The sequence below is a fragment of the Siphateles boraxobius genome, unplaced genomic scaffold (genome assembly GCF_051911475.1).
Source record: "Siphateles boraxobius isolate OS27281-9 unplaced genomic scaffold, OSU_SipBor_1 30, whole genome shotgun sequence".
NCBI lineage: Eukaryota > Metazoa > Chordata > Actinopteri > Cypriniformes > Leuciscidae > Siphateles > Siphateles boraxobius.
The window spans coordinates 3268737-3296213 of record NW_027508920.1 but is presented as its reverse complement, the minus strand read 5'-3'; the positions used below and the strand labels follow the sequence as shown (position 1 = coordinate 3296213).

The window sequence follows — 27477 nt, the reverse complement described above, 5'->3', positions numbered from 1 at the left end:
CGTGACAAACTTCGACTTGACAGAGTCGAGAAATTACTCTTGCATGTAATTTATTAGACAGGTGTACCTAAAACGAATCAATGTTTTAAAGCTCAACATGATGAAATGTTAGAATATGATCAGTATGTTATTCTAATGTTGATCTAGCTTACTGCTAGTCACATACAGACAAACTAACACATTATAACTTTCAACACACTCAAATGCAGTTTAGTGATAGTGTAGACCAGTGATTCTCAATCCTGGTCCTGGGGACCCACAGCTTTGCACAGTTTGTATGTCTCTCTCATTTAACACACCTCATTCAGATCATCAGCTCGTTAGGAAAGAGTTCAATGAACTGAACTGGGTGTGTCAGATAAAGGAGACATAAAATGTGCAGAGCTGTGGGTCCCCAGGACCAGAATTGAGAAGCACTGGTGTAGACCAAGTGAAACAGCGCTGCGTTACCTCACAAGTTTCATTCGTCTAATAAACTGACCTGTGTGAGTGTTAATTCAGCACTTGTCCTGAATTCAAGTAAAGATTCCTTTATATCCGCGGGACTTGCGTGTGCTGCTGATATCTGTCTCTCCTTAGCAATCGTGACCTGCTTCATACCACAGTGATGTTAAAAACATCAATGTATTCACTCATCCATAAACAATGAGTTCACACTTACAGGAAATCAGATGTAGTAATTTATGCGTATTTGGCGTGCTGTCCGGGAGAGGGCTCCGAGCTTGAAATTTGGCCCGAACCCAGAGTACACCCCGCCCCCCCTTTTGAGTCATCAACCTATGCCTTTGTTATTGTAAAAGGTTAGCGACCCCTAGCGGCGAGAAAAATTACATATTATACTATGCATTATAACCGCTCAAACATGCATTTTTGTCTGGGACTAGGCTTAAGCCTTGTCTGTGAAACCGGGGGTAAGTGTCCCCAACTAAGCAAGGCAAAGGCAACAGTGGTGAGGAAACCATAAAGCTCCAAAGCTCCAGCTGATCAGAAGGCATTGAGCAAAAATGAAGAAAAATAAATTTTAGTGAAGAGAAAAATTTATACATAATACTATGCAGTAACAGTTGTACATTTGTAAGTGTGTCTTAAGTGACCAAATACTTTTTGGGGAAACTGTATACATCTTCTGTAAATATTTATAATATTGGACATGTTCTACTCAGTTTTGTTGAGTTATTACTTATTGCCATTGAATCAGGGGGGAAACGCAATGAAGATCTCATTCTGCCAATCAATTCATCCCTCAGTGTGACACTGCATCAGGAACAGGTGACTGATAGTTCCCGTATTATTAGCCCTGTCAGCATTGGTCGCTTTACCACAATGCATTTTAAGAGCTCCAGATTTTTAGCTGTAACAGCAAGGTTGCCATTATATACTATAATTCTTTCTCAGCTCAAAACAACTACAACAATTGCATGCAGCAAAAGTTTCCAGCAAGACCGCATCTGGCTGAATGGCAAGGAGGAGGATATCAGCTGCCCCAGGTTGCAGTCATGTCTGCAGGAAAGTACGTCCCTGACTTTCAGAACATTAACATTATTAAGCACTGTATGACAGGAGCTGTCATTGTAATATTAAACTCATTTTAATTCACCAGTTCGAAGGTTAGCTCGCAAGAGACGGAATACTGGTGGTCCAACTTCTGATATCAGCGTAGTGTCCCATAAGGTCCATATTTGCTCTGTGAATAATTTCCCCACTGCTGCTGGCTTGGCATCCTCTGCAGCAGGCTACGCCTGTCTGGGTAAGTAAAAAAATAAATTACATAAAATGAGATTCTGTGCTCCTGATGATGTGAAAACTCGGGTTGTTTTAGTGTACACACTGTCACAGTTGTTCGGTGTGGAGGGTGAGCTGTCTACAGTGGCACGACTGGGCTCTGGCAGTGCATGCAGGAGTTTGTACGGAGGCTTTGTCCAGTGGATGATGGGGGAACGGTCAGATGGGAAAGACAGTATTGCTGAACAAGTGGAATCGGAGTCGTACTGGCCGGAGCTCAGAGTATTGATCCTAGTGGTGAGTGTGTGGATTTAACCCTTAGAATGGCAGCAGCATACATATAATGTGGATAAAACAGGGTTCGTACAAGGTGCTTGAAGTACTTGAATTTTAATTATTGAAATTTAAGTCCTGGAAAACACTTGAAAACAGACATATTTTTGAAGAGGTACTTGAAAAGTGCTTGAATTATTAAAAATAGGGATGCACTGATACCGAGCTCATGTACTCGTAAAAATGCTCCGATACCAACAACCGATAGGCCCAGGCAGCGTGTGTATAGTAACACATAGCTGTGGTGCGCGAGCTGATCAGAGAAAACCGCGCAGTGGATTGAGCGTGCAGCGGCACAGACACGCGAGCTGGTCGAGCACATCCCTTTAAACAGACATCAGTGGAGGGTTTGTAGTTCAATCGGATGTCAATGGCAAAGAAAATAAAACGAGGCATGTAGCTTATTATTAACGTTAACTGACGAGAGAGAGCGCAGTTCTGTTGAATGCTCTTGATTGCTGATCGTTCAGTCAGCGCGTGTTATTTGGATGAAAACTAAATCGTATATGTAAGTAAAGTAAAACATGAACTGTTACCTGATTTATGTATAACGAGTGATTCCCTACATTATTACTGGACGTTTGCCGTCAAGAAGTTCCATGAACGCAAACATCAGCACGCGCCCCGCAAACCAGCGTCTCCGCGCGCGAATACTGAATTAAATTGTCTTTCACGTCTTGCGCTTGTACGGACGAATTCACACAAAATTATGTAAAAAACGCCCATCTTGGCGAGTATCCTAGTAAACATAGTCAGCGCTCCCGGTCAGAAACAACCAATCAGAGCCAGGAGGAATGTCTTAGCAGTGTCAATCACGCTCGTGTACGCGCTGATCACCCCTCTCTTGCACAGCGCGAGCGCGTACCGTCGTTCGTGATTCTCCTGTTCGAACTCGTTCATCCAAATGAACGAATCTTTTTTCAAGTCATTTCGTTGATTCAACGAACGAAATGACTCGAAAAAAGATTTTTTCATTTTGAACGAGTCTTTTTTGGAGTCATTTCGTTCATTCAACGAACGAAATGACTCGATAAAAGATTCGTTCATTTGGATGAACGAGTTCGAACAGGATCACGAACGTGCATCACAGAACAGACACGCGACCTGGTCGAGCACATCCCTTTAAACAGACATCAGTGGAAGGTTTGTAGTTCAGTCGGATGTCAATGGCAAAGAAAATAAAACGAGTCATGTAGCTTATTATTAACGTTAACTGACGAGAGAGAGCGCAGTTCTGTTGAATGCTCTTGATTGCTGATCGTTCACTCAGCGCGTGTTATTTGGATGAAAACTAAATCGTATATGTAAGTAAAGTAAAACATGAACTGTTACCTGATTTATGTATAACGAGTGATTCCCTACATTATTACTGGACGTTTGCAGTCAAGAAGTTCCATGAACGCAAACATCACCGCGCGCCCCGCAAACCAGCGTCTCCGCGCGCAAATACTGAATTAAATTGTCTTTCACGTCTTGCGCTTGTACGGACGAATTCACACAAAATTATGTAAAAAACGCCCATCTTGGCGAGTATCCTAGTAAACATAGTCAGTTATATCTCAAGTGAACGTAGCCATGTTCAAATGAGGTCTGTGCGTTCGGTCTTAAAGGGGCAGTTTAACAAACCCACTGTTGTTTTAATGTTAATCAAACAATGGACAAATAGATTACTCACTGCTCTTGACTAAATAGGCTACCCTTTTCACTTTACAAAAAGACCCATCTATATTTGATTTATTCAGTAATGAATATGCAATTTTTTCACATTTGATTACTTTATTCAAATTTCTGTCTGTTAGATCTACCCGAAAAACTCTAAAAACACTGTTTATTTAATTTGTAGCCTTTCTTTGTTCTATTGTATTTATTTGTAAGTTGATTATTCGTTCTTATTTAGTTGCTGACTGCTTACCTTAATCATTTTTAAAATTCACATTAATTAGGCTGGCAGTTTTTGTTGTAGTATCAAAATTGGATTAAATAAATGATATTTCACTGGTGTCTAAACATTTGTACCACTGACCCAATCCTCAGCACTGACCCTTCCGGAGCTGCTCTAGTCTAAATATGTGCTGTGCTATTCAATGAAAGATAAAATAGGATCATTAGAATGTACAGTAACAGAAGCTCATACAATGCATTTTAGCAGGCTTAAAGCTTCAGTAGGTAGCTTTTGTAAACAAATATTTGTTAAATGTATTGCAAAATACATAATGATTTGAGGACCAAGTTTGTATTCAAAGTATGGGCAGGCCATAGTCAATGCAAAGCATATTGTTGATGTTTCGTCCCTATTAGTGAATGTTCCATAACTGTTTATAATCCGCTGTCAATCGGTGGTCCTGCTTACTAGCCTGCACGTTCACGGCAGGCTCCGCTGTGGGGGAGGAGCTGTGGAGGGAGGGCTGTAGCGCAGCAGAGGGCAAGGGGGTTGGACCTGTAAGTTGTGCTTGTTCAAATTTTTCAGGCTAAGTCAACATTTTCTCAAAACTCCCTACTGCAGCTTTAATTAAGCATGAAAATAATTGAAAGAAATATATATTTGATTAACAAATTAAGCCAACTAATATGAATTATATTGTTTTGGTTTATCTACTAATACATTTTAAAATTACAAATGCAGTGAAAATTCAGGGATCGGTTACGGTATCGGTATCTCGTTCTGCAAAAAGTGGTATCGGTGCATCCCTAATTCAAAATATTATGACTTTTTTTGTTGTTGAAAAAATACAATTGTTTCACACTAAATCAACGCTGCAGCCCATCTGAGATATAGAGCTCATATCTCTCATGTCATGGCTATGAGCATGATATTAAGTATATGATAAGTATATAATACAACTTTCATTCTTCAGGTCAATCATATATATTAATGGGGGGAAAAAACAGTTTCAATATCCTTTCAATGGTTAAGGGGATTTCCCATGCCTGACAGCGCTGGTCAATGGATTGACCTCTATGAAGTGAAACATTAGATACCATATATATTTAATTTGAGTAAAAAATAAATAAATAATAAAGCTATTTGATTTGATAATCTTTATTTAAAAAAATAAAATTAACGATAATGTTTAATAAGTACGGATTGAAGTCCTTGAAATTCAAAAAAGTAGTGCTTGAAAAGTCCTTGAAAGTCCTGGAATTTCATTTGACAGAGTCTGTACAAACCCTGATAAAAGTTTTTTTTTTTATATTTGTATCTACCAGGATGCATATCAATTGGGGTTAAAAGTAAAAAAAAAAGATTTGTAATTACGTATACACATGGTCACTTGAATCTGGCTCTCAAAACACAGGATACAATCCTTTCCAACAGTTAGACAACGCATAACCGAATGGAACATTGAGAGAGATTCTTTTTATTATATTAAAAAACCCACTAGCCGCAGTAAATACACAGTCAAGGCAACTGGAATGAATATGGCCGTGTGCCTAAGATAATTACAATAATTTGCAGGAAGAGCAGAAATATCGCTTCTGAGTTGGTCCTTTTGTACTTTGTAATAGGATATGTCACATGTACATAGACCAACAATTTAAACATTGCTGAGCTTTAGTGTATCCGAGAATTTTTTATACCAAGTGTCTGTGTCCTTCAGGATGCAAAAACGGGTTTAGTGACTGGAAAATCACACACTTTATGAGGAGTACAAGTCTAAAATTAACATCTGTCTTAAGTAATCAGGCACAAATAGTCAACACAAGTGGTGTGTATTTTATCATCTCTTGACTTCACATTCACCACATCAGTGCATTATATGTTGCAACTGCATGTTGAGAAAGCACAAAAAAGTTGCCACAGTTACTCCCAAATACGTTTCAATTTTATCCTCAACACACACAATGTTGTGAACAAAATCTTAATGGTTATTTTAGTAGTTGTGTTAAAACATCAGATGTGCTTCGCAGGATCCACTTTTCATTTAACAAACTCTTTTCCAAAGCAAATCATGTGTACTGAATTTACATGCCATGCATGTTCAAGATGTTAATTGAAGTCTATATGTTTGAACTTTTTCCATTTTTTTCCCTGACTGAACAACTTTGACTGTCAAATAGGGGTGTGCCATATCATACCGTCCACGATAATACCGGTATACATTTTTACATGATAAAAAAGTGTCATATCGCGATATCAATGATATAGCGATGCGATGACGTATGGCGCATTTACGTTCCCTAGCACGCACAACAACACCTGTCTGAGCGCGAGAGCAGCCTGTCAGCCTCCGATGACGATTTAGCAATTTCACAAACAGCTTGAGTGTTCAGCGGGGCTGCCGACGCGCGTCTTGTTTCGCGCGCGTTTAGGAGTCGGGACATGACGGAATGGTCTCTTGCACAATCTAGCCATCAGTGCATCGTAACTAAAGTTTATAATTTTCAAGTCTTCTTAATTCTTATCAGTTTAAACATTCAAGCGGTTTTAACCTCCTGAGACCCGAGAGTTTGCCTGGTGTGGATTTTATAATTTTTCTTGCTATTTGGTATAAGTGGGACCTAATAAGTATAATAACTAAAATTTGTTTTTGTACAGGAAGTAGTTTTTGCATAAAATGATGTCCTCATGCAAGGACAGTGGGTCTATCTTAACTTTATCCTCCTGAGACCTGAGTTTTGGTTTGGCGTACATTTTAGATTTATTCTAGCTTTTTGGGGTTTATGGCAAGCCGTTTTAACTTTTATTCATTTTCAGGATATGAATTGTTGATATCAACAATTCTATTTTCACTAGTTAAAATAATAGTTATTGATATCAGGAATTAGATTTCTACTAGTAACAATGGCAATTTTTGATATCAGAAATTACATTTCCACTAGTAACAATGCTAATTGTTGATATCCACGATTAAATCTTCACTAGTTAGAATTATAATTCTTGATATCAGCAACTGAATTTCAACTAGTAAAAACTATAATTCTTGATATCTGTAATTGTATTTTCACTTGTGAAAAGTCTCCATAGGCTGCCATTCAAAATCAATTGTTGATATCAAGAATTGATTTTTTACTAGTTGAAATTCCAATTTCACATATCAGAAATACAATTCTTATAGTAAAATGTTTTATTTTTGATATCAAGAATTCAATTGTCACTAGTTGAAATGTCTATTCTTGATATCAACAATTGAATTGCTACTAGTAACAATATTCATTTATGATATCAATAATTCCATTTTCACTTGTGACAATGTTAATTTCTGATATCGTGAATGTAATTGTTACTAGTAAGAAAGCCATTTTAGATATCTGAAATTATATTGATATCAGAAATACATTTTCAGATAATCAAAAATTAAAATTTTTACTAGTAGCATTTAATTGTTGATATCAAGAATAGACATTTCAACTAGTGACAATTGAATTATTGAAATCAGGAATTCGCATTTTTACTAGTAGCCTAACAATGTAATTATTGATATCAAAAATTATATTTCTACTAGTAAGAAATCAATTCTTGATATCAACAATTCAATTGTTGATATCAATAATTCAATTGTTGATATCAATAATTCAATTGTTGATATCAAGAATTCTATTGTTGATTTCAATATTTAAATTGCTGATATCAAAAATGTAATTGTTGATATCAACAATTGAATTGTTGATATCAACAATTCATATCCTGTGTGTGTGTGTGTGTGTGTGTGTGTGTGATCGCGATCGAGCAAGAGGGAGTGTGTGTGTGCGCGCGCGATCGCGAGTGAGTGAGCAAGAGAGAGAGAGTGTGTGTGTGTGTCGCGAGCGAGCGAGCGACGAGCAAGAGAGAGAGAGAGAGAGACAGAGTGTGTGTGTGTGTGTGTGTGTCTGTGTGTGTGCGCGCGCGATCGTGAGTGAACTGAAGCCCCGTTGAGTGTGTGTGTGTGTGCGCGCGCTCGAGTGAGTGAGCCAGTGTGCGTCACGAAGCTCAATGCAACTACAAATTTTTTTTTTTTTGCTAACATCTTATACAATTTCAACAAAGCTAAGTCCCATTGTCTTCATATGTGGACATCAACTTTAGCAGCATAGTAAATCTTTATTGTTACAAAAGTTTGTCAAATGTGCATGCCATTTTAATCATACAACTCTTCTATGCATAACTTAACAAGAATCAAAAATGAAATGTTTTTAGATTTTTTATCTTGTGGACGTTTTGGTCTGGAGTGGCTGCGTGACATGTGACCTGTGACATGACTGGTGACCTCGACCTCTGTCAAATCATCAAAAGCATCCTTAACAACAGGCGCTTCTTTGTACAATTAAACGACAAGAAGAGCAAATGGAAAGCCCAAAAGAATGGCCTACCACAAGGCAGCGTACTGGCCCCCCTTCTCTTCAACATATACACTAATGACCAACCACTTCACCCACAATGCCGCCGTTTTATCTATGCGGACGACCTCTGCATCACCACCCAACAGGAGAACTTCCAGAAGATTGAGCCTGTCTTGGAAAGTGCCCTCCTAGAGATGACAACTTACTACAATAACAACCACCTGAAACCCAACCCATCGAAAACCCAACTATGCAGCTTCCATCTTAAAAATCGAGATGCGAAAAATGAACTGAGCATATCATGGGATGGATACAAACTCTCCAACCACCCTCACCCCGTGTACCTGGGAGTCACACTCGACAGGACACTATCTTTTAAAACTCATCTTCAGAACACTAAAGCCAAGATTAACACCCGTAATAACATCCTGCGCAAACTGGTAAACTCAAAATGGGGCGCTGATCCACCAACCATCCGGGCAACTGCCCTAGCCCTGTGCTTCTCCACAGCTGAATACGCTTGCTCAAGCTGGAGCCGCTCCCACCATACCAAACTGATTGACACCGCTCTCAATGACACCTGCCGCATTATCACGGGGTGTATAAAGACAACGCCAGTCCCTTGCCTCTACGCCCTATCCGGCATTGCCCCCCCCCACATCAGACGATCCATCATCGCCCAAGACGAGCGGAGAGCACAGGAGTCTGACACAAGGCACCCCCTGTACGGACACATAGCACCCCCACCCCGTCTGAAATCAAGAGCCAGTTTCCTACTGACAGTCCCACCTCTCCAGACAACCAAAGAAATTGCAAGGACCAACATTTGGAAAGATGAATGGAACCAGCTAAACCTTCGAGCCCTGGACTGGATGGAGAGAGGAATCACCCCGACTGAATGTCTCGCCAGCGGGCACGACCTCCCATGGCTAACCTGGAAGACCCTCAACAGATTACGAGTGGAACAGGGGAGGTGCAATGCACTTATGAAAACATGGAACCACCAGACAGACGACACATGTAGCTGCGGTGCAGTACAGACAATGCCCCATCTACTGGAGTGTAAAAACGCCCCTCAGTGCAGCGCCCAGGACCTGGCTGAACCGACCACATCAGCTGTGATCTGCGCCAGATATTGGCAGAACGACATTTGAGATTGCAACGGACTCGAAGAAGAAGATGTGACCTGTGTTCTCCGCCATCTTTAAATTATTTATGTTAATTTTTTTTCTCTTCTGACCCCACCAGATGGCAGTGTAAGTGTCCTCGTTTGTGAAAAACATGTTTCAGTTACACAGAATTAAGTATTATGCTGCACACAACCAAAAATGTGATGTCCTCATATGAGGTCGCAGGGGATCCAGTAAGCTACTCGCGCACTCTCTGAGAGAGTTGCACTGCGTGCATACATAGAGTAGGCTACAGCTCGCGAGAAACTAAAGTTATTTTTCGCGGATTATATCGCTTTAATGAGGGGGAAAACGCTAAATTGTGTAAAACTTCCGGTCTTGGTAAGTATACTCATAAACACAGTCGGTTATGTATAAAACGCATGTGACAGTGTGACAGACAGTATAATGAAAACAGCAATGGATCCGTGCACTAGCTGTAAAAGTGACAGCAGCCATAGGCTATGCGTCTGTCATTAATGTTGTCGTCAAAACAACAAAATATAGCTTTAATTGTAATGAATGAGAATTATTAGCCTATGTATTTAATTTAATCAAGAAACAAAACTAAAAGAATATGTGTTATTTTACATTTGATTACTTTATTATGTTTCTGTATTATTTCTGAATACTGGTGTGAGACCTACACACATTTAACATTTAATTCAAAGATTGAAATCAAGCTTCCTTGTGTTGTGTAAACTCTTAACAACAAAATTACCACATTGTAAAAACGCAATGAGTGAGCAAACATTTAGGTGAGATAAACATAATAAGAAAATTTTCAACAACAAAAAAAAAAATGTCTATATCGTCATAAATATCATTATCGCAAATATTCTTGAAATATCGTGATAGAATTTTGAGGCTATATCGCCCACCCCTACTGTCAAAGTTTAATCCTTTGTATTTTTGCAATTTTTTTTTACTTTATTTTTATAGAACTTTTCAGAACAAAGACAAAAAGAAACAAACAAGTTAACACAGCTTCATGGGTATTTGCATGGAAATTATTTCAAAATGTAACATTTACAATTTTTTATAGTAAAACTCTTTCCATAATCAGCTATTACAAGATATCCTGGAGTAAACATAAGTCAACAGGTTATCATGTAAACATATATACTTATACACACACTTATAGACACATACATTCGTAGACATACATACAAACACAAATACTCTCATGTCCATGTCCATAACTATACTTTCATACAGCTTGAAGTAATATTCTTCCAAGGTGGTTACATGTGTGATGGGTGTAGCAAATTAGCTCTATGAAATATTAATAACCAATCATAACTTGTTATAATTGATTATTAATATTTGGGTCAGTTAATCGTATTAACTTGATGTAGCTACATTAACATTACAACCAATTACTCAGTTCATCCTGTGAACCCTCAATATTGGTTATTAATTTATTAATAGAAATGTACATTTCCAGGGCATGGGAAATGTCTTCCTTACTAAGTACTACTTAGAACAAGTAATCAAGATCGATATGATTAGTGACTCCAGATATGAGCTTGAGATACGGACAACTTTACGTGTGATATGAACAAGACTTTATTAACTAGACTAAACATTTAAACTACTCTAACATACACATACATACATACATGCATACAGTTTACCAAGGGTAAGAGCTGAAGCAGAATATAGGAAAGCAGGAAGTTAGGGCATGTTTGAAATTCAGCAGATCAACAGCCTTGAGCAAACCATCAGTTAAGGTCTAACACGCCCTTCTTTAAAAGGTGTAAGGATACTTAATGTATCAAATAATGAGACTAAGTTTGATACTTGCATGTCTCGCCCATTTGAATTAAACTGTCCTGATGCAATTTGTTGAGGCTCCAGTTGATCTTTGATGATGATGTCTTGATGAGAGAGAACCAGTGGGAGTCAGAGGATCTTTGGTGAATGGAGAGACAAGGCTGCAGCCTGGCACAAGCTTGGCGGTCCTTGGGGACTTCTAGTTCAGCATCATCTTCACATTAGGAATTCTCAGGAAGAACCAAGAGAGTAAGAGAGGGGCTGGTCTTGTGATCAGTGATTTTTAAAGCCTGAAGATGTCACACCCTCTGGAGGTGTGTGAGCCAGTAAGAAGTGTTCCCTTTGGAGGGAGATTTTTGACCCATTGTGTTCTAGCAGGGAATTTGAATATGTAATTTCATTGGGTCACAAAGTTAGCGTAATGTAATACCAAACATGACACACATATGATTTTGGTTAACCATAGTATGCAAAGTCTGAAACATTAACCCATTAGAGTTTACAAGAAAACATAGGCCAAACCACATAAAAGGAAAATCATGAGATGGGATAATTAGATACGGTACATGTTTATACATTTCTAAATTGGTTATATATATATGGAATATAAAGGATTAACAGGGTTTATTTCTTCTCAGTAAGAATTAAGTGAGTGTCACATCTCTCAGGAATTTCCTTTTGGGGTCGTAAACTTTTATCAGTCTTAAGGTGTCCTGTAACAGGACACTGGGTTCTGCCAGTGTTGGCTTCATTTGGGATGTTAGTTTTGGGGGAAGTTTCATAGACCTTTGTTGGGAGAGTGAGTTTGCTGGATTATTCATTACATATAATGAATAATTAGTGTGTGTCTGATTGGTCCAGACGCTACATAGGAATATTTATATGCATACATTTATCTCCCTTCTCTCTGTTTTGATATATGTGTAGTCCATTTCCCCCAGTGTTTTTCTTGTAGTCTTAACTTGAATGTCAGTCTTTCCATTTTCTAAAATTTCTGTGACAATTTGTTCCCATTGAGTTTGTATTTGTGCAATGATTAACTCACAGTTAAGTAGGCAGTTGTGCTGTATGGGACAAATAAAAAAAATAATTAGCATTTACACTATAAATGTGATGGAATCCCATGCATTTCTAAGTGTATTTGCACTTGCTTAACTCACTTGTTTTTACTGGTCAGATCATGAAAAGACAAATGCTCTGCAATATGCATTCTAGAGGACTCACACCAACTGAATGTGGTGAAAAGCTCACTGGTGACCAGTTACAGCATTTTAAAACACACATTTTCCCTCAACAGATGTAAACAATTTACTCTGAGATCTTGGAAAATGTCTATTTGTCAGCTACTCATTTCTGTATCTGATCTGAATGTTTTCTCTCAGGTGAGTGCTGAGCAGAAGTCTGTTGGGAGCACGTCTGGAATGCACACTAGTGTGGAAACAAGTCAACTTCTGAAGGTAAAAATGATTAATCATTTCTGTTTGTCCTTACTGGGGGGTGTATTTTAACAAAATAACACAAGCAAGAGTGTTGTTGTTCTGAATATCTGCACAGGTAATCAGCCGTCCAAGTTAATGTTGATTAACTTACCTTTTAGACACAAGTTGCCAGTTACTTTGTGTATTTTTGCTTTGTCAACGAAAAATTCCAAACAAACTCCAAAAATTCCAAATAACATTTTTTTACTGAATGACTCAGTGGGCCTGTAAAATAAGTAAGGATCTAACAGTAAAAGAATACAATCAGTTATCAAAACATTAAATAAATGAGTTTTGAGTTCAGTCTTAAATATCTAGAGCAGGGTTCCTCAAATCCGGTCTTGGAGGGCCACTGTCCTGCAGAGTTTAGTTCTGATCCTGATCAAACTCACCTATCTGCAATTTTCTTGATCAGGGTTGGAACTCAACTTTGTAGGACAGTGGCCCTCCAGGACCAGATTTGAGGAACCCTGGTCTAGAGTAAGGAGACAACACAGAGGTTTTGGGGCAGCTTGTTCCAAAGCTTAGGGGCTGATATGCTGAATGCCCCATCACCAACAGTAGATAGTTTGAACTTGGGTAGTACAAACAAATTCTCAGAACTTGTTCTAAGAGTATGGCTAGAAACATAAGGGTGTATTAACCATGTGTTAAACCATGGCAAGCCTTAGAAACTAGGACAAGTATTTTAAACTGAATGCTATACACAATAGTAGTGCAAGCCCGTAGGCAGGGGGGGGGGGGGGGGGGGGGGGGGGGGGTACGGGTGGTTCGAACGAACCCCCCCTCACTGCCAAAGGTCCAGAATTTGAAAGTCTCATCTTTCATATTTTTATAATTATTATGAAATTCAAGCAATAAATACTGTTTTGTGGTGCTTTAATGTGAAGGCCTCAGTTCAAGCAGCACATGAACTGATAATCTCTTCTAGTTATAGCACGAATTAAACATGAATGAAAATCAGAACTGCAAAAAGAAATCAATACACACCATTTTTCAAGTTCAAGTCCACTGACTTTACTAACTGGTTTGGTTTGTTTATCGGACAAAAATGGCGGGAATCTGCAATATGATTGGTCAGATCGCCTGTCAATCAAATTCCGGTGAAAGGTCTCAACACTGAGCTCTTAACCTGTTAACCGTTGCCAGAGCGCCGGCGAACTGAAGCATTTTTTTGTTTAAATATTTCAAAGTTACTATCAGATTTAAAGTTATTACCTTGATAAACTATACATCATTAAAAAGATATAAGACTTAAGTTTCAGTATTTGACCACTATTGTATTCTGAGAAACGTATAGTGACAGTTATGTCTTAATTTGTGTCAGGAGTTATGTAAACAAAAAATGAGTCGATACCTTTAATATGAATTATGAGCGTCAGCTGCTCTCATTCAGAAAAAAACTCCTGTGAGGTCGTCATGACAGCGCTTCACAAAACCACGTCCCTCAGGGCTTTTAGCTCAAAAATGTGCAGATTTGGAAAAATATTGATAGATTCTCATAGGTTTACATCAGATTTATATAGACAAGAATAATATTTATTGAATTTATACCCAAATTGGCCGATGTAATCATTATGAGCGCTGAATACTCTGATGTACTGTGTTTTCAATCCATACTGGCAGCCTGAGGGCGGAGTGTGCACATGCAGTCCATATATGGAACACATGAAGAAGTGCCATAATCATGTGACATCCCAGGAACTCACTGACTCATACAAAGCTTCCAGAGATCGCTGTAACATGCAGATAAAGACGTTTTGAAAGCAATAAACATGATTGCAATGATATTTGATTTACCTGTGTTCTTCGAGCCATGTCAGGTATTTTCATAATAATAGATTGTATTTATAATGTAATGCTAATCGATATAGACTTTATCATTGTGCAGAATACTATAAAATAATATATTTACGGTCTGATTTTTTTTTATCTGAATGTAGCCCCCCCGTAGGGCTATGGCAGTGCTAACTACGCCACCCCTTGAACAGGACTAGTAAGAGCAAGGGGACTCTATGTTGCAACAAAAAGCATGCACAGGCTTGGATTAACAAAGTTAAAAAAAAAATACAATCTTTATTTTTGTTTCAGTTAAAAATGAGTCGCTTTTGGTTATCAATAAATAACACGAACATACATCATTTGACATAGGGATAAGCCATAGGAGGGTGGGCCACCGGATTAAAAGCTTGCCCAGGCCTAGGTTTCAATACCACACGTGAACTAAGGCATACCCTTAGGTAGAACCAACACTATAAACTCAGCCTACACAATCACAGCAATCATGCTCTTTGAGCCATTTCTAAAAGGTGCACTCGTCACAACATTACACTGCACACATTGGTTCCAAAATGGGTGAAGCACTAAGGGAACTAGGCTAGAACCTGGTGCTCTAGTCTTTCCTATGGGCCCAATCCACCCCAAGACTATTACTGGGGAGAGGGATGAAACCAACAACAAATAAGAAAAGAAGAAACCGCTAGCCGGTGGTCACAGTTGGTTCACTAACACAAATCTCTTACAACCCACCGGTTAGCGGGGAAAGAAAAGAAAAAAAAGATTAAAAAAATAAATAAAATTACAGAAAAGCGTCTAAAAAGCAGCACCTGCACATTCATACACATTTAAACATATTCAAGAGAACAGCAGCCGACAATGGATTGGCTGTAGCCTCTATAAAAAAACAAGAGACGCAGTGAGTGCTCTGTGTGCCTAAAATTCATAATCAGTCAGTACATTACATATAGCTACTAAACACACGCCAAACACCAGACCATAAATCCATCATCAGTCCGTCTATTTACATAAAGCTGCTAAACACACATTTTCCTTTTTACAAAACACATAATAATCATAGCCATTACATACCTGCCTGCCGTCTAACGATTGCGTCGGTAGACAGTGTTTCGGCGCTTCACAATTTCAGCAGGGTCACGAAACGCTGGCGAACATAACAAAAGAGCCCCATTACAACCAAAACAATAAACAAGCGGGGATACGCTAACACAGCCAGATAAAAATGTACCTCCTCTGTGTTCATCAATCTAGGCATTCCAACATGTTTCGGAAGCATACACACACATACAGTAGTACTGTTGGCAGTCACTCGAAACACCTTAACCCAGCAGGAAGACAATAAGACCTTGCTTAGTGCACTGAACCCAAGTAGCCATTATAATCATACAACACAGATAGTTTGGACATACCTTGCACTACAAACAGCACCCCGGAACACTGGTGCACTCCAACCCGTTAGCAGCTAGCTACAATGTATGACTCCCGGCATGAGGGAGTGAAAGCGAGCCGAAGCGGTGAAGGAGAGAGATGAGAGAGAGAAACAAAGAACGTCTCAAACCCACAGGCTACATGAAGCCAAATCAGATCACAGAAGGTTATTTAAAACACTCGACTTGCCCTATAAAGTAAGTTTGGAGAACAAACATGGTTTTAATCTCATAAATTGTCGTGTATTGATGGTGTGCTAAGCTAACATGCTAGCTAACCCTCAGATGCAACTGCCACCTAGCTGTTATTTTTATGAATTTCTCTAAATAGGAATGCTAACTGAAATGTTTCTTTTTTTCAAGAAGGTCATTTGATACAGTTTCAAATGTGAACTGAGAACTTTGAAAAAAGAAATTAGGGATTGAAACAGTGTGAATAGCCAGTCGTTAGTAATTATAATGAAGACATATTTAGAGCTATAAACAGGGCAGAGAGGTGTGAATGTGTGCAGGGGAGACTGAGACTGAATGGGGCTCGTTTGCACCACAAAACAATATAGGCAATAGACTGAATAGATGCTTAGAACATGACAATAAACATCAGTTTGCATTTTTTTTTGACTTGTCATCTTCAGATTTTAAATATAACATGGTCAGACATTTGGCTTCAGCTGCAGTGCATTCATAGATTGATACAATGCCAACTTCAATATTATTTTTATGAAGATATTTCAAAAAAAATAATTTCTAATAACTTTACAAAACTTTGAAGCTATTTATAACCAATTTTTTATTATGACAATAATTAATTCTACATTTACAATAAACTACCAGGTGTCAGCTTTCAAATGAGATCATACTTTTGCTTTTAGTACAAAGGGTTCATGAACTGTATCTGTTTTAGTTTGGGTGTGCCATTTCTGGGGATTTTTCAAAAGAGGTGTTGCAGCTTAACAGGTTAAATTAATATTTTAAACCTTACAAAATGGTTGCAATGTATAGTCAAAGTCATACGTTTACCTATTGTACATCTTTCAGACTCTGCAAGGTAATGCTCAAGAATGCAACACGATGCATTAAGAGCCAGGGGTAAACTTTTGAGCAAGATGATGGTGATGTTTAAATGTTTCTTATTTTGTTTTACATGCTAATATATTTTTTAGCCTCTGAAGGGAAGGACTAAATTAATATAATTTTTCAACAAAATAAGAACAATTTACATCCAGTTCCATCCTTAATGGACTTCTTGAGCATCACTAAATGTTTGCAGGGTTTGAAATAGTTGTGTATGAGTCCCTCAGTTGTCACAAGTGCGAAAAGATGGATCTCACAATCATAGTCACTGCTAGTAAGGAGTCAAATATGCAGAAGATGCTGGAAAAGCAAAGAATGTGCAGGAGCTGGAGGATTTTTCATCATGAACCACCATTTAAAAAACAAAAAACAGTTGTGGATCATTCAGGTAATGACACACAATATTACAATCAAGTAATTTGTCTTGTATTTTGTCTTGTGGACTAGGCTATTAAACATCTGTTATGTGATAAAGCTTTTTCAGTGCAGTACTAAATAGAAACAATGTTTTTATGATCCTTTTTATTAATAAATAAAAGTTACATTTTGGAGATTCTGAAAGGTGTATGTGAACTTATGACTCTGAAAGGTGTATGTAAACTTATGACTAAAGTTAAATTCTTTGTGAAGAATTTTCGGAGCCTGATGAAGTCGGTATAAATATGTGTTTAATACTACAAAATATGCCCGATGTTACAGTTACTGCACTTGCCGACCAGAACACAAGAGAACATCCCAATCGAGTGAAGGGATTGCTGAAACTGAAATGGAAGCACACATCTTACCTAATTCGGACTAAAACACATCTATTTAGCCTCACATACTGACTTTATTTGTAGTTCATACTGTTTTAATAACCTGTATTTTGTTTCTCATTTTTAGGAAAAGCACTTAATTACCATTGTTTATTTCTATACCAAATGTCATACACTTGCAATGAAGCTAAAAATATAAACAACTACATCATGTTGATATCCTATATTTTTACAATAAAACTTACACAAACATGTCTTCTAATATCCTCAGTTATTGCGTATACCGAGCTGCATCGAACACATTTGTAAATTACTTTCCTTGAACCCATTGTGCGAGTTCACTTTAATACCGCTTGCTTTATATACATGTTGCTGCTGATTGGACTGCAGTTCTGACACACCCACCAAACAAGAGAAAACGTATCTCAAACCCCGTTGCACACCGTTTCCAGGAAACATGACAACCCGGAAACCGTAGCAAAATGTTGCGCACCGTTTTGAACTTGAACGTGCAGGACACATTAGCACACGGCTGCAGTGATTGGTTAATTAACAGAAGGCATGTACAGATCAATAAAATGCTAATTGAAGAGAATATAGATAGATAAATAAATAAATATATTTCAAAATTATTCCCTTTGTTTGTAGAGAAGATGCATACATGGGTTCTTTTTAAAGGTGTGACAGGTGTCACACACCTCAACTACACTACACTTCCCAGCATCCCTCTTGTTTCTCACCTGCGCACTATCAGTCATCACCGGATCACCTAATTACATCAGCACCTGCACATCATCATCTACACACTTTAAAGAGGCACTTCCCCTTCACTTCCTGGTCTGGTCTCGTCCTTATGTGATCTCACAGACTCCTACGTAACACTTACCTGTTACGACTTACCTCGAAGATTCCTCTTCAGTCTTTCACCTCCCGTCATCTGTCTTCAGCCCACTGTATCCACAGTCATCATCTACAAACAAGAGATCAAGATTACCATCCAGCTAAGATCATTATCCAGTTCAAGTTCTTCAATATCTGCTCACCAGTCATCTCTGCTGTTCCACTCCATGCCTCTGTTCAAATAAAACCTGTGATTGAACTACTTACCTGTCTGCTTCTCTCAATACCGTGACAGAAGACCAGACCACATGCAGAGCCCCACGGAGACCCTAAAAATGAGAAGCTTTTAAATCACTTGTACTATAAATGTTGGCCCTTTGAATAATGGAAGGATGATGGAAGGAACAACTGTTTTTATTTTCCAGAATGGCAGAACCCTGGAAGATTATGTCACAGAGTTCGTCACCATCAGTCATTGAGCCACTTGCAGTGACCTCACCCTTATGGAAGGATTTTGGTACGGTTTGGATAATGATATCCGGTTGGTGATGTCGCGAGGAGACCCCGTATGGACGCTAGTAAGTTATATCAACTTTGCGCTCTGGATAGATGGGTCGTTGGCAGAGTGTATGAAGACACCACAGCCACTTAACCACCATCACCAACCATCTTCCTCAGCCCTGAAGATCTACACATCATACCTGCCCAGTCTGAGGATCTTCACGTCATGCCTGACCAGCCTGATCTTCACGTTATGCCTGATCTTCCCATCACACCTGACCAGCCTGATCTTCACGTCACACCTGAGCAGCCTGATCTTTGTGTCACGCCTGACCAGCCTGATCTTTGCGTAACACCTGACCAGCCTGATCTTTGCGTCACACCTGACCAGCCTGATCTTTGCGTCACACCTGACCAGCCTGATCTTTGCGTCACACCTGACCAGCCTGATCTTTGCGTCACACCTGACCAGCCTGATCTTTGCGTCACACCTGACCAGCCTGATCTTTGCGTCACACCTGACCAGCCTGATCTTTGCGTCACACCTGACCAGCCTGATCTTGCGTCACGCCTGCCTAACCAATGTTTTGTCCCACCGAAACTCTCGTCCCGCCGAGACCGCCCGTCCCGCCGAGACCGCCCGTCCCGAGTCTCGTCCGGCCGAGACCGCCCGTACCGAGTCTCGTCCCGCCCTGGCCATCTGCTCAGCCTGCTCCGCCCTGGTCTACTGAACTGCCGGTACCGTCCTAGAGTCTTCAGTCCCTGCTGACCCTGCTGAACCTCCTGAGGAAGACTCCGGGACGCCATCTGCGGCGTGAGGACACGCCTACCGGGAGGGGGGAGTACTGTCACACACCTCAACTACACTACACTTCCCAGCATCCCTCTTGTTTCTCACCTGCACACTATCAGCCATCACTGGATCACCTAATTACATCAGCACGTGCACATCATCATCTACACACTTTAAAGAGGCACTTTCCCCTTCACTTCCTGGTCTGGTCTCGTCCTTATGTGATCTCACAGACTCCTACCCAACACTTACCTGTTACGACTTACCTCGAAGATTCCTCTTCAGTGTTTCACCTCCTGTCATCCGTCTTCAGCCCACTGTATCCACAGTCATCATCTACAAACAAGAGATCAAGATTACCATCCAGCTAAGTTCATTATCCAGTTTAAGTTCTTCAATATCTACTCGCCAGTCATCTCTGCTGTTCCACTCTGTGCCTCTGTTCAAATAAAACCTGTTATTGAACTACTTGCCTGTCTGCTTCTCTCAATACCGTGACAACAGTTTGTTGCGTTCCAAAGAGATGATGCATTTTTTATACTTATTTATTTAAACACTTGATTGCACAAATTATATTTCATATGAATCAGACTTAATAGTTTTTGATTGTAAAAGTTAATTACAGTATCCAAATTAAATACAAAGATGCATTTTTCAACATGTCTTACATCGTGTCTACACTGCGAATGTGCAAATTCTTGTCCTTCGTGTTATCTCTCAAATAGCGTAAGTGCGTGTAGTACTGCAGAAGAAGAACGGGTGTCCATTTACTGTAGGTGAATCATCGTGTGGCACTGTGCCATGTCGCGTCCAGTGGAGACAGCATCACTGATTATATAATGTGTACTATATGCTTTTGACGCGTTGTCTCGCGCCCCTGCTGTTGGGTGTAGAGAAGGTGTTATTGATCATGATGCTCGGGATCTGTGAATAATCATAATTTGTGTGTAATCTTGAGTTAGTGCTGCCCGATTAATCATATCGCAGTCGAGATGTCAAGCCTATGCGATTTATGACACAAAATGCTGCGATTTTATGAAATAAATAACATGTGGCATGTATCCTCACGTCGTGATTTTTTCCGGTCTGCAGTACAGAGAACAGGTGAAGATGGATGCCGAGCTCACAGACACTGAACTGGTGGCCAGAAAAAAATCTACCTCTGTTATATGGAGATATTTTGCTATAAGATAACCGACAATGAGCAGAGAGAGCAGGGCTGCCAAATCTCACTCATTCATGAGACTCTCGCAATTTTATGTGACATAATTTCCAGTATGCAACTGACTGCAAACAGGCACATCAGGACACAAACGAGCAGGCTTACGTGCCGGGGCTGAGCCCCTGAGAGCCCCGGCCCAATTTAACCACTGGTTGTGATATTTTTCTTCGTCTCCTTCCCACAGACATTTACGCGCGCTCGATTCTCTCTAGGACCCTCCCCCTCCACACATTAGCCACTCACAGCTTTTCCCTATTCTTCTCACACTCACTGGCCTGCCACACATTCCGGATTCATTGACGCGCCCCTTCCACATTTAACGTGTTTAAAAAAAATGGGCAAATTTACTGGATGTAAAATTCAGTCGCACACTCTAAAATTTTGGTGGCAAAATGCGACCATTTGCTTGCAGTCTGGAGCCCTATATTTTGTAATTCTATGTTTATTATCTGTGTCAATTGCATATTTTGAATTGTGTTTGCCTATTTGTTCAGAGGGTTCTCTTTTGGCTTCATTCAATATGGACACTTCATGTGGATTATGTTGTGCTATTATTCTACACCTTTGTTGATTGCCTGGACTAGTGCTTGGGTATGGTTTGAAACGTTTTATGTTGGACTTCTATTCCTGGATTTCTATTGATCTTTTGGAATATTGGAAACACTCGCTCCTAACCTGAACTACATGTGGTGTGGTGAGAAATTGACTTTGTTTCTGTCTGGACTCAAACATGTGTTGAACTGAAATGTTCTAACATAATGAAGTTATGGTTTTCCTTTACTTTGTATGTTATGATTTGCTGACAATATTGCTGTTGTGTGTGTATGTGTATATATATATACATATATTATATATGATATTTGGGTTATCTCACAAAAACTTAAATACACTTAACTCTGCTCTTGGATGAATGGATCCCCTTCATTTAGTATGTGACCAAAACAAGAATGTTACAGCATGAGATCCCATCCTCCCTTCAGAGCGCTCTCCAAAGTCACGCCTCCTTCAAAACACATAAACGCACACAGAAGAGTTTGCAAAGCGTTACAAAACGAGAGATGGCGTTAAATTACCTCATGTCTCAAAGCACATAACTAATTGTAATTTGGACCCACTTGAACACTTGGGCCACATACAGGAAATAAGTTGTGTATGTAGGCAAGTGGTCAAGTGCAAAGACTGCACGTGTGGGTTTTGGGACAATTATTGAATGGATAATTCAGTGACTCACTCAAAAAGACTGGCGTAATGATGTTAACCTGCAGTAAGAATCACTGAAAAATCCTCACCAATAATGCACAAATGGTCAGTCTGTCTAGAACAAACAGAAAAGCAGAGTGATGCAAACAAGATCAAATTTACTACTGTAGCCAGCTGCTACAGTATATAACTTAAATTTGTTTGCAAGTTAAATTTACATCGGTTTTAATTTAGCAGTGGAATACAAGTTACGGTAATTTAGGTTTGTTTTATTTGCATAGGTTAGGTATATAAGTTCACCTACTATACTCTTCCACAGTACCGGGCAGATGTTGTGGTGCCCTGTCGTATGGTGGAGATGATCAGGGTTATTCGCCAACGAGACTTCCCAGCATTTGGTGAGCTGACCATGAAAGACAGTAATCAGTTTCATGCCACCTGCCTGGACACCTACCCACCAATATTCTACCTGAACAACGTATCCCACCGGATCATCAGCCTTGTGCACTGCTACAACCAGTTCTATGGAGAGACCAGGGTGAGCACATTACAACTCAATATTCAGATATTTAATCTTAACCTTGCCAACTTGCAAACTTGGACAAATCCAGTGATTATTTAATTCTTGAAAGAGCTCATGATGTCAACCTAGAAATGTAAACAAAACTTTTGATTCCAGGCGGATGATGAAACCAATGTTCCCTTTACTCTTGAAAGTTGAGTTAAATCAGCCAAACAGATCAACGCTCACTAGGAAGTATTTCTGTGTGCATTATGCATCAGAGGGTCAGTAAATGGACTGTGGGCATGACATCTGAGGTTGAGTCTACCGAAGGAGTCTTGCAACCTCTAGTAAAGACATCAAATTACCAAACACAGATGATGTTCATTTAGTTCTAAAACTAATTGTAAGGAGGTCGCAGTATAATGTTAGATGCTGTCATCATACTGTCCAGGATAATGGATCCAGTTTCTTTACCAAATCTCATTAAAAGATATCTGCTTTTGTCTGATACCTAAATCCAGTTAACACTGATTTTGTCTGATATCCAAACTAGTCATCGACTAACTCTTCTATCAGCCCAAGAGGCAGGGGAAGAGCAGGAATCAAACGACGAAGTAATGATAAAAATGCAGCAGAGTTTGTTGAATCATTTCTAGTTGTGCCTTTCTTGATGCTTCAGTCGGACTTCGTTTGACCAGCCCAAATTTATGAAATATTATTATTCCAAAATGAAGGCTGCTTCACAACATACTTGTAAAGGCAACACAACATATCATTAAACATTAATAGAAACAAATCTATAAAATGAGTACATAAATCAAATAAGATATATGTGCTAAATCAAGGGTCTTCGACCTGGGGTCTGTAGCAGTACTGCAGGGAGTCCGTCAATAAATGTTTGATCACAAATAACTTTGTTCAAAAGTTAAAACATGGGTAAAAAAAACAGTCAAATGTATATATAATATTTGTTTTTTAAAAGATTAATACATTCACTAAAATAAAATAAAACCCACATCACGTGGATGTACAATATAGTCAATGAGATGTGATTGTTTTTGAAGACTGAGCGCTATAAAACTGTAAAACTCTATTAGCTAATAATTTATACAATTTAGCCAGAATGGATCGTTTTGCAATATCTACACACCCTGAGCACGCAATTCCGCCACCTCCTTAGAAACAACTGGTGCAAATCCAGATGTGGAGGCTAATAAACCCACTCAGGCCCGGTTCTACGGAGGTGCTGAGAACCCTCAAATGAAAGCAAGAGCACTCTGCAAGTTGATACTGTAATAATATCATATTGGTGAAAATTTTGGCAAACGCTCCAGTGCATATTTGTGTTTTGGCTCTGGAGAATGTCAAATGTTTCTATTTACAATGCGTTTTTGCAGCGGTGAGCAATTTAGCCAATCACAGACATGTTTGTTGATCTCTTGAACACAATGGCCAATTAGAGGTGTTTAAGTTAGAATCCACTCACCGCTCAAAATAAAGCTCAAAATATCCTCTCATTAACATCGTGTAGACTCAAAGACTGGTCTTGCGCTTTCGAGGCTATATATAATCCATTGAATAAAACTTTTGTTTTTCATACAGCTTCAGGGACCCTTTAAAGGAAAGAAAATGTTCCTAGGACCCTGTCATATTAATAATAACAGTGATTAAGCCAAAAATCAATGTGGGTGAGAGTAATGAACATAACAATCTTGTTTTATTGGTGCAAACGTTGTCAATTTGTAAATGCATTTTTTAATAATAGGCTTCAGCTCAATTTTATTATTTACCTTATTTTCTGGAAAATAAGTCACACCTGGTCAAACTTGCGTTTGAAACCCCCCCATACACGGTCCCCCCTATAGTGTTTAGAGTTTGTCAATTTACCAGTATTTTACATTTCTGAATCTAGTAAGTAAATGTGAATATACACCAATGCTACCCCCCCCCCCCCCCCCCCCCCCCCTCACATAAAACAACCCTTTAAATAAACGAAAAAAACGATCCAGTGATGAAATGTTTTCTTTGTTGACACAAATCTTGTGGGATCATGTCCTAACTGCTTGGATAATCACACAATGCACATGACACGTCCAATTCGCAAACTAAGGGTGTACTCACACTAGCCAGTTTGAACCGTGCCCGAGTGCGTTTGACCACCAAAGCGCGGTTCGTTTGACTAGTGCGAGTGCACTAGTGCACGGCTCGATTGGCCGGCCCTGGCCCGCTTGGAAGAGGTGGGCCAGAGCACGGTTCAGTTGGACTCGGGCGCGGTTCGCATGCAGTGTGAGCGCTAACCGTGCTGGAGTACGGAACAGGACGCGTGATGTACGGGAACTGTAGTCCGTAATCAAAGCTGCAAAGTCCTTGCTGCACTTCAGCTGGTACCTTGCAAACCTCCTCATACGAGCAGCACGATTACGTGAAAATTTTCGCGCCACTAAGGCGACACATCTGTTTAACAAGAGGCTGTGAGAGGGCTGTGGACCAAACGACACAATATTATCCACAAAGAAAACAGAGCGACGGACTACATTGTGTTCAGAGAGCGCCGCTCGTCTTGTTTATTCCGAAACCGTCGCACCATAATGACGTAAGCGTGCTCCGGCACGAATCCTGAAACCCTATGTGAATGCAGGCCAGAGGGGGAGTGGGGAGGGGGGACAATCGTACTCGGGCCCGGTTCATGGCAACCGTGCCTAGTGTGAGCACACCCTCATTTGAATCGTTCTTTCCAACAATGAACTCACCAGACGTCTGAATCGGTGTATAACTAATCGGTAACACTTTACAATAAGGTTCCATTTATTACATAAAAAGTACAGTTTGCTTACTCAAGGGTAAGCTTTAAAACAATAAAAACACTTTTTTTTGCTGAAAAAGCATATGACTATTTTCCACACAGTGCTATCAGAAATTGATCTTAATCGTTAAAGAATCGGATCGATGAGCAGAATCGTCAGTGGCATTGATATTGATAAAATCGTATCAATTCCCATCCCTACTCAGGAGGATGTGCATGTGTAAGTTAGTCTACTAGAACAAACTTCCTTAGCAGTATTTATGACGAATACTCGACTGCAGTGTACTTGTGTAAAGAACGTGTAGATCTAACAAAAAACAATTTGTGTGCGTCTATGTGTGAATATTCTCAGAGTAACAATGTTGCAGTGTTTTTAACCCTAGAGTGTAGGCTTGGTGGGCACATTTTACCCACACATTCCTTAGGCTTTGAGTTGCCAAATGGCTCCATACAGACAACATAAAAGTTTTAATTGTCTAGGGTCTCAGAATCCTCACCACTGGCTTTCAACACTATCATCTCAACTGATCTGATTGACCTGCCCTTCTTTGAAACCTCACCAGTTCCTTTTTTTAAACACTGGCAGGCACACATCTATCTGCCCTTCTTTTCCACTGTCAAGGCATTCTTTAATATTATTAAAAATAAACTGTTCTTAGTTTGTAACAATCGGCCTAATCGGTGGAGTTACACAAGCTAATAATGGGGTCAGATTAAACTGTGAGAGTATGGGAACTGTTTTAAAAGATGAGACGACAACAGAAATAAAGAGAATAAATGAAGTGTATTACAATCTCTAACAAGGAACTTAAAACAACACAATACAACTAGAAGCCTTAGACTGTTAAAAGCATAGAGTCCATTGGTTCCATACCATAAAACAGTCCTTAAGAGTCCTTGCGTGCTGTAAGTCCCAATGTGTAAGTGTCCACCGGTGTATATACAATCAAACTGTAATGATAATCCAATGACAAGTGATGGGGTTTGCCGGAATGGTAAGTCCTTAAAAACAACTCCTTCCAGCTTTGGTCGTCTTGTCAGAGACCCTGTTTGTTTGCCTTTATGCTGGCTATTTCCTGTTTCCTGTCATGTGATCAGTCACATGACAGGCAGACCCAGTATGAATAAAAGACATACACACATTGAAACAGATAAGAGGAATAAAATGGACTAAAATGACTAAGACAACATGTAAACCAATTAAAACTCTAACATACATACAATCATCATAATATATAGAGTGGTTAAAACATGTGTCATGTGTGACAGTGAGTCTTAAATTTGCTGTAGTATTGTGTTCCAGGTCTTAAATCATTTTAAACAGGTCTTAATTTTCCTCCGTCCATGTAAATCATTGAAATGCTCCCGCAGCGCGTTGAAATGTTTTTTTAAAGGTGCCCTAGAATGTTTTTTTAATTATTTTATAATGTTTCCTGGGTTACCCTTATAATGTTAGTATGTTTTTTAGATAAAAAATAATCATAATTTAGAAATAAATGGCATTTTTCCTAGCCTGCTTTTAGCCTCTGATTTGAACACTCTGTTTGAAGGGGCGTGTCTGCTGTGGGATTTAGTGTAACCGCGGCCACTGCTGTGATTGGCTGACATGCTTGCATATGAAATAGCTACGCATTAGATGTGAAACTCTCTCCCGAATACTTTTACTACTGCTATTATACGTTTTTACTATAACAGCTATCGAGATTAACGAATCGTGAGATGTTTTTAAAGTATTTAGATCTATTCCCATCACATAAAATGTTGCCGTGATGAGCATTGAGCAGATGACAGTGTGTTGATCGCGAGAATGAAGATCTTATCATT

General features: G+C 39.4%; 1 protein-coding gene across 1 annotated transcript in view; it reads left to right on the top strand.

Moving 5' to 3' along the window:
* The window catches only part of mvda (mevalonate (diphospho) decarboxylase a), a 40594-nt gene that overhangs the window by 2825 nt on the left and 10292 nt on the right, over positions 1-27477 (top strand). Inside the window, exons 2-7 of the mRNA XM_077248149.1 lie at positions 1199-1269; positions 1396-1510; positions 1601-1747; positions 1820-2019; positions 12641-12715; positions 22665-22883. Coding sequence (XP_077104264.1) covers positions 1199-1269; positions 1396-1510; positions 1601-1747; positions 1820-2019; positions 12641-12715; positions 22665-22883 — 827 coding nt within the window. The remainder of the gene's footprint in view (positions 1-1198; positions 1270-1395; positions 1511-1600; positions 1748-1819; positions 2020-12640; positions 12716-22664; positions 22884-27477) is intronic.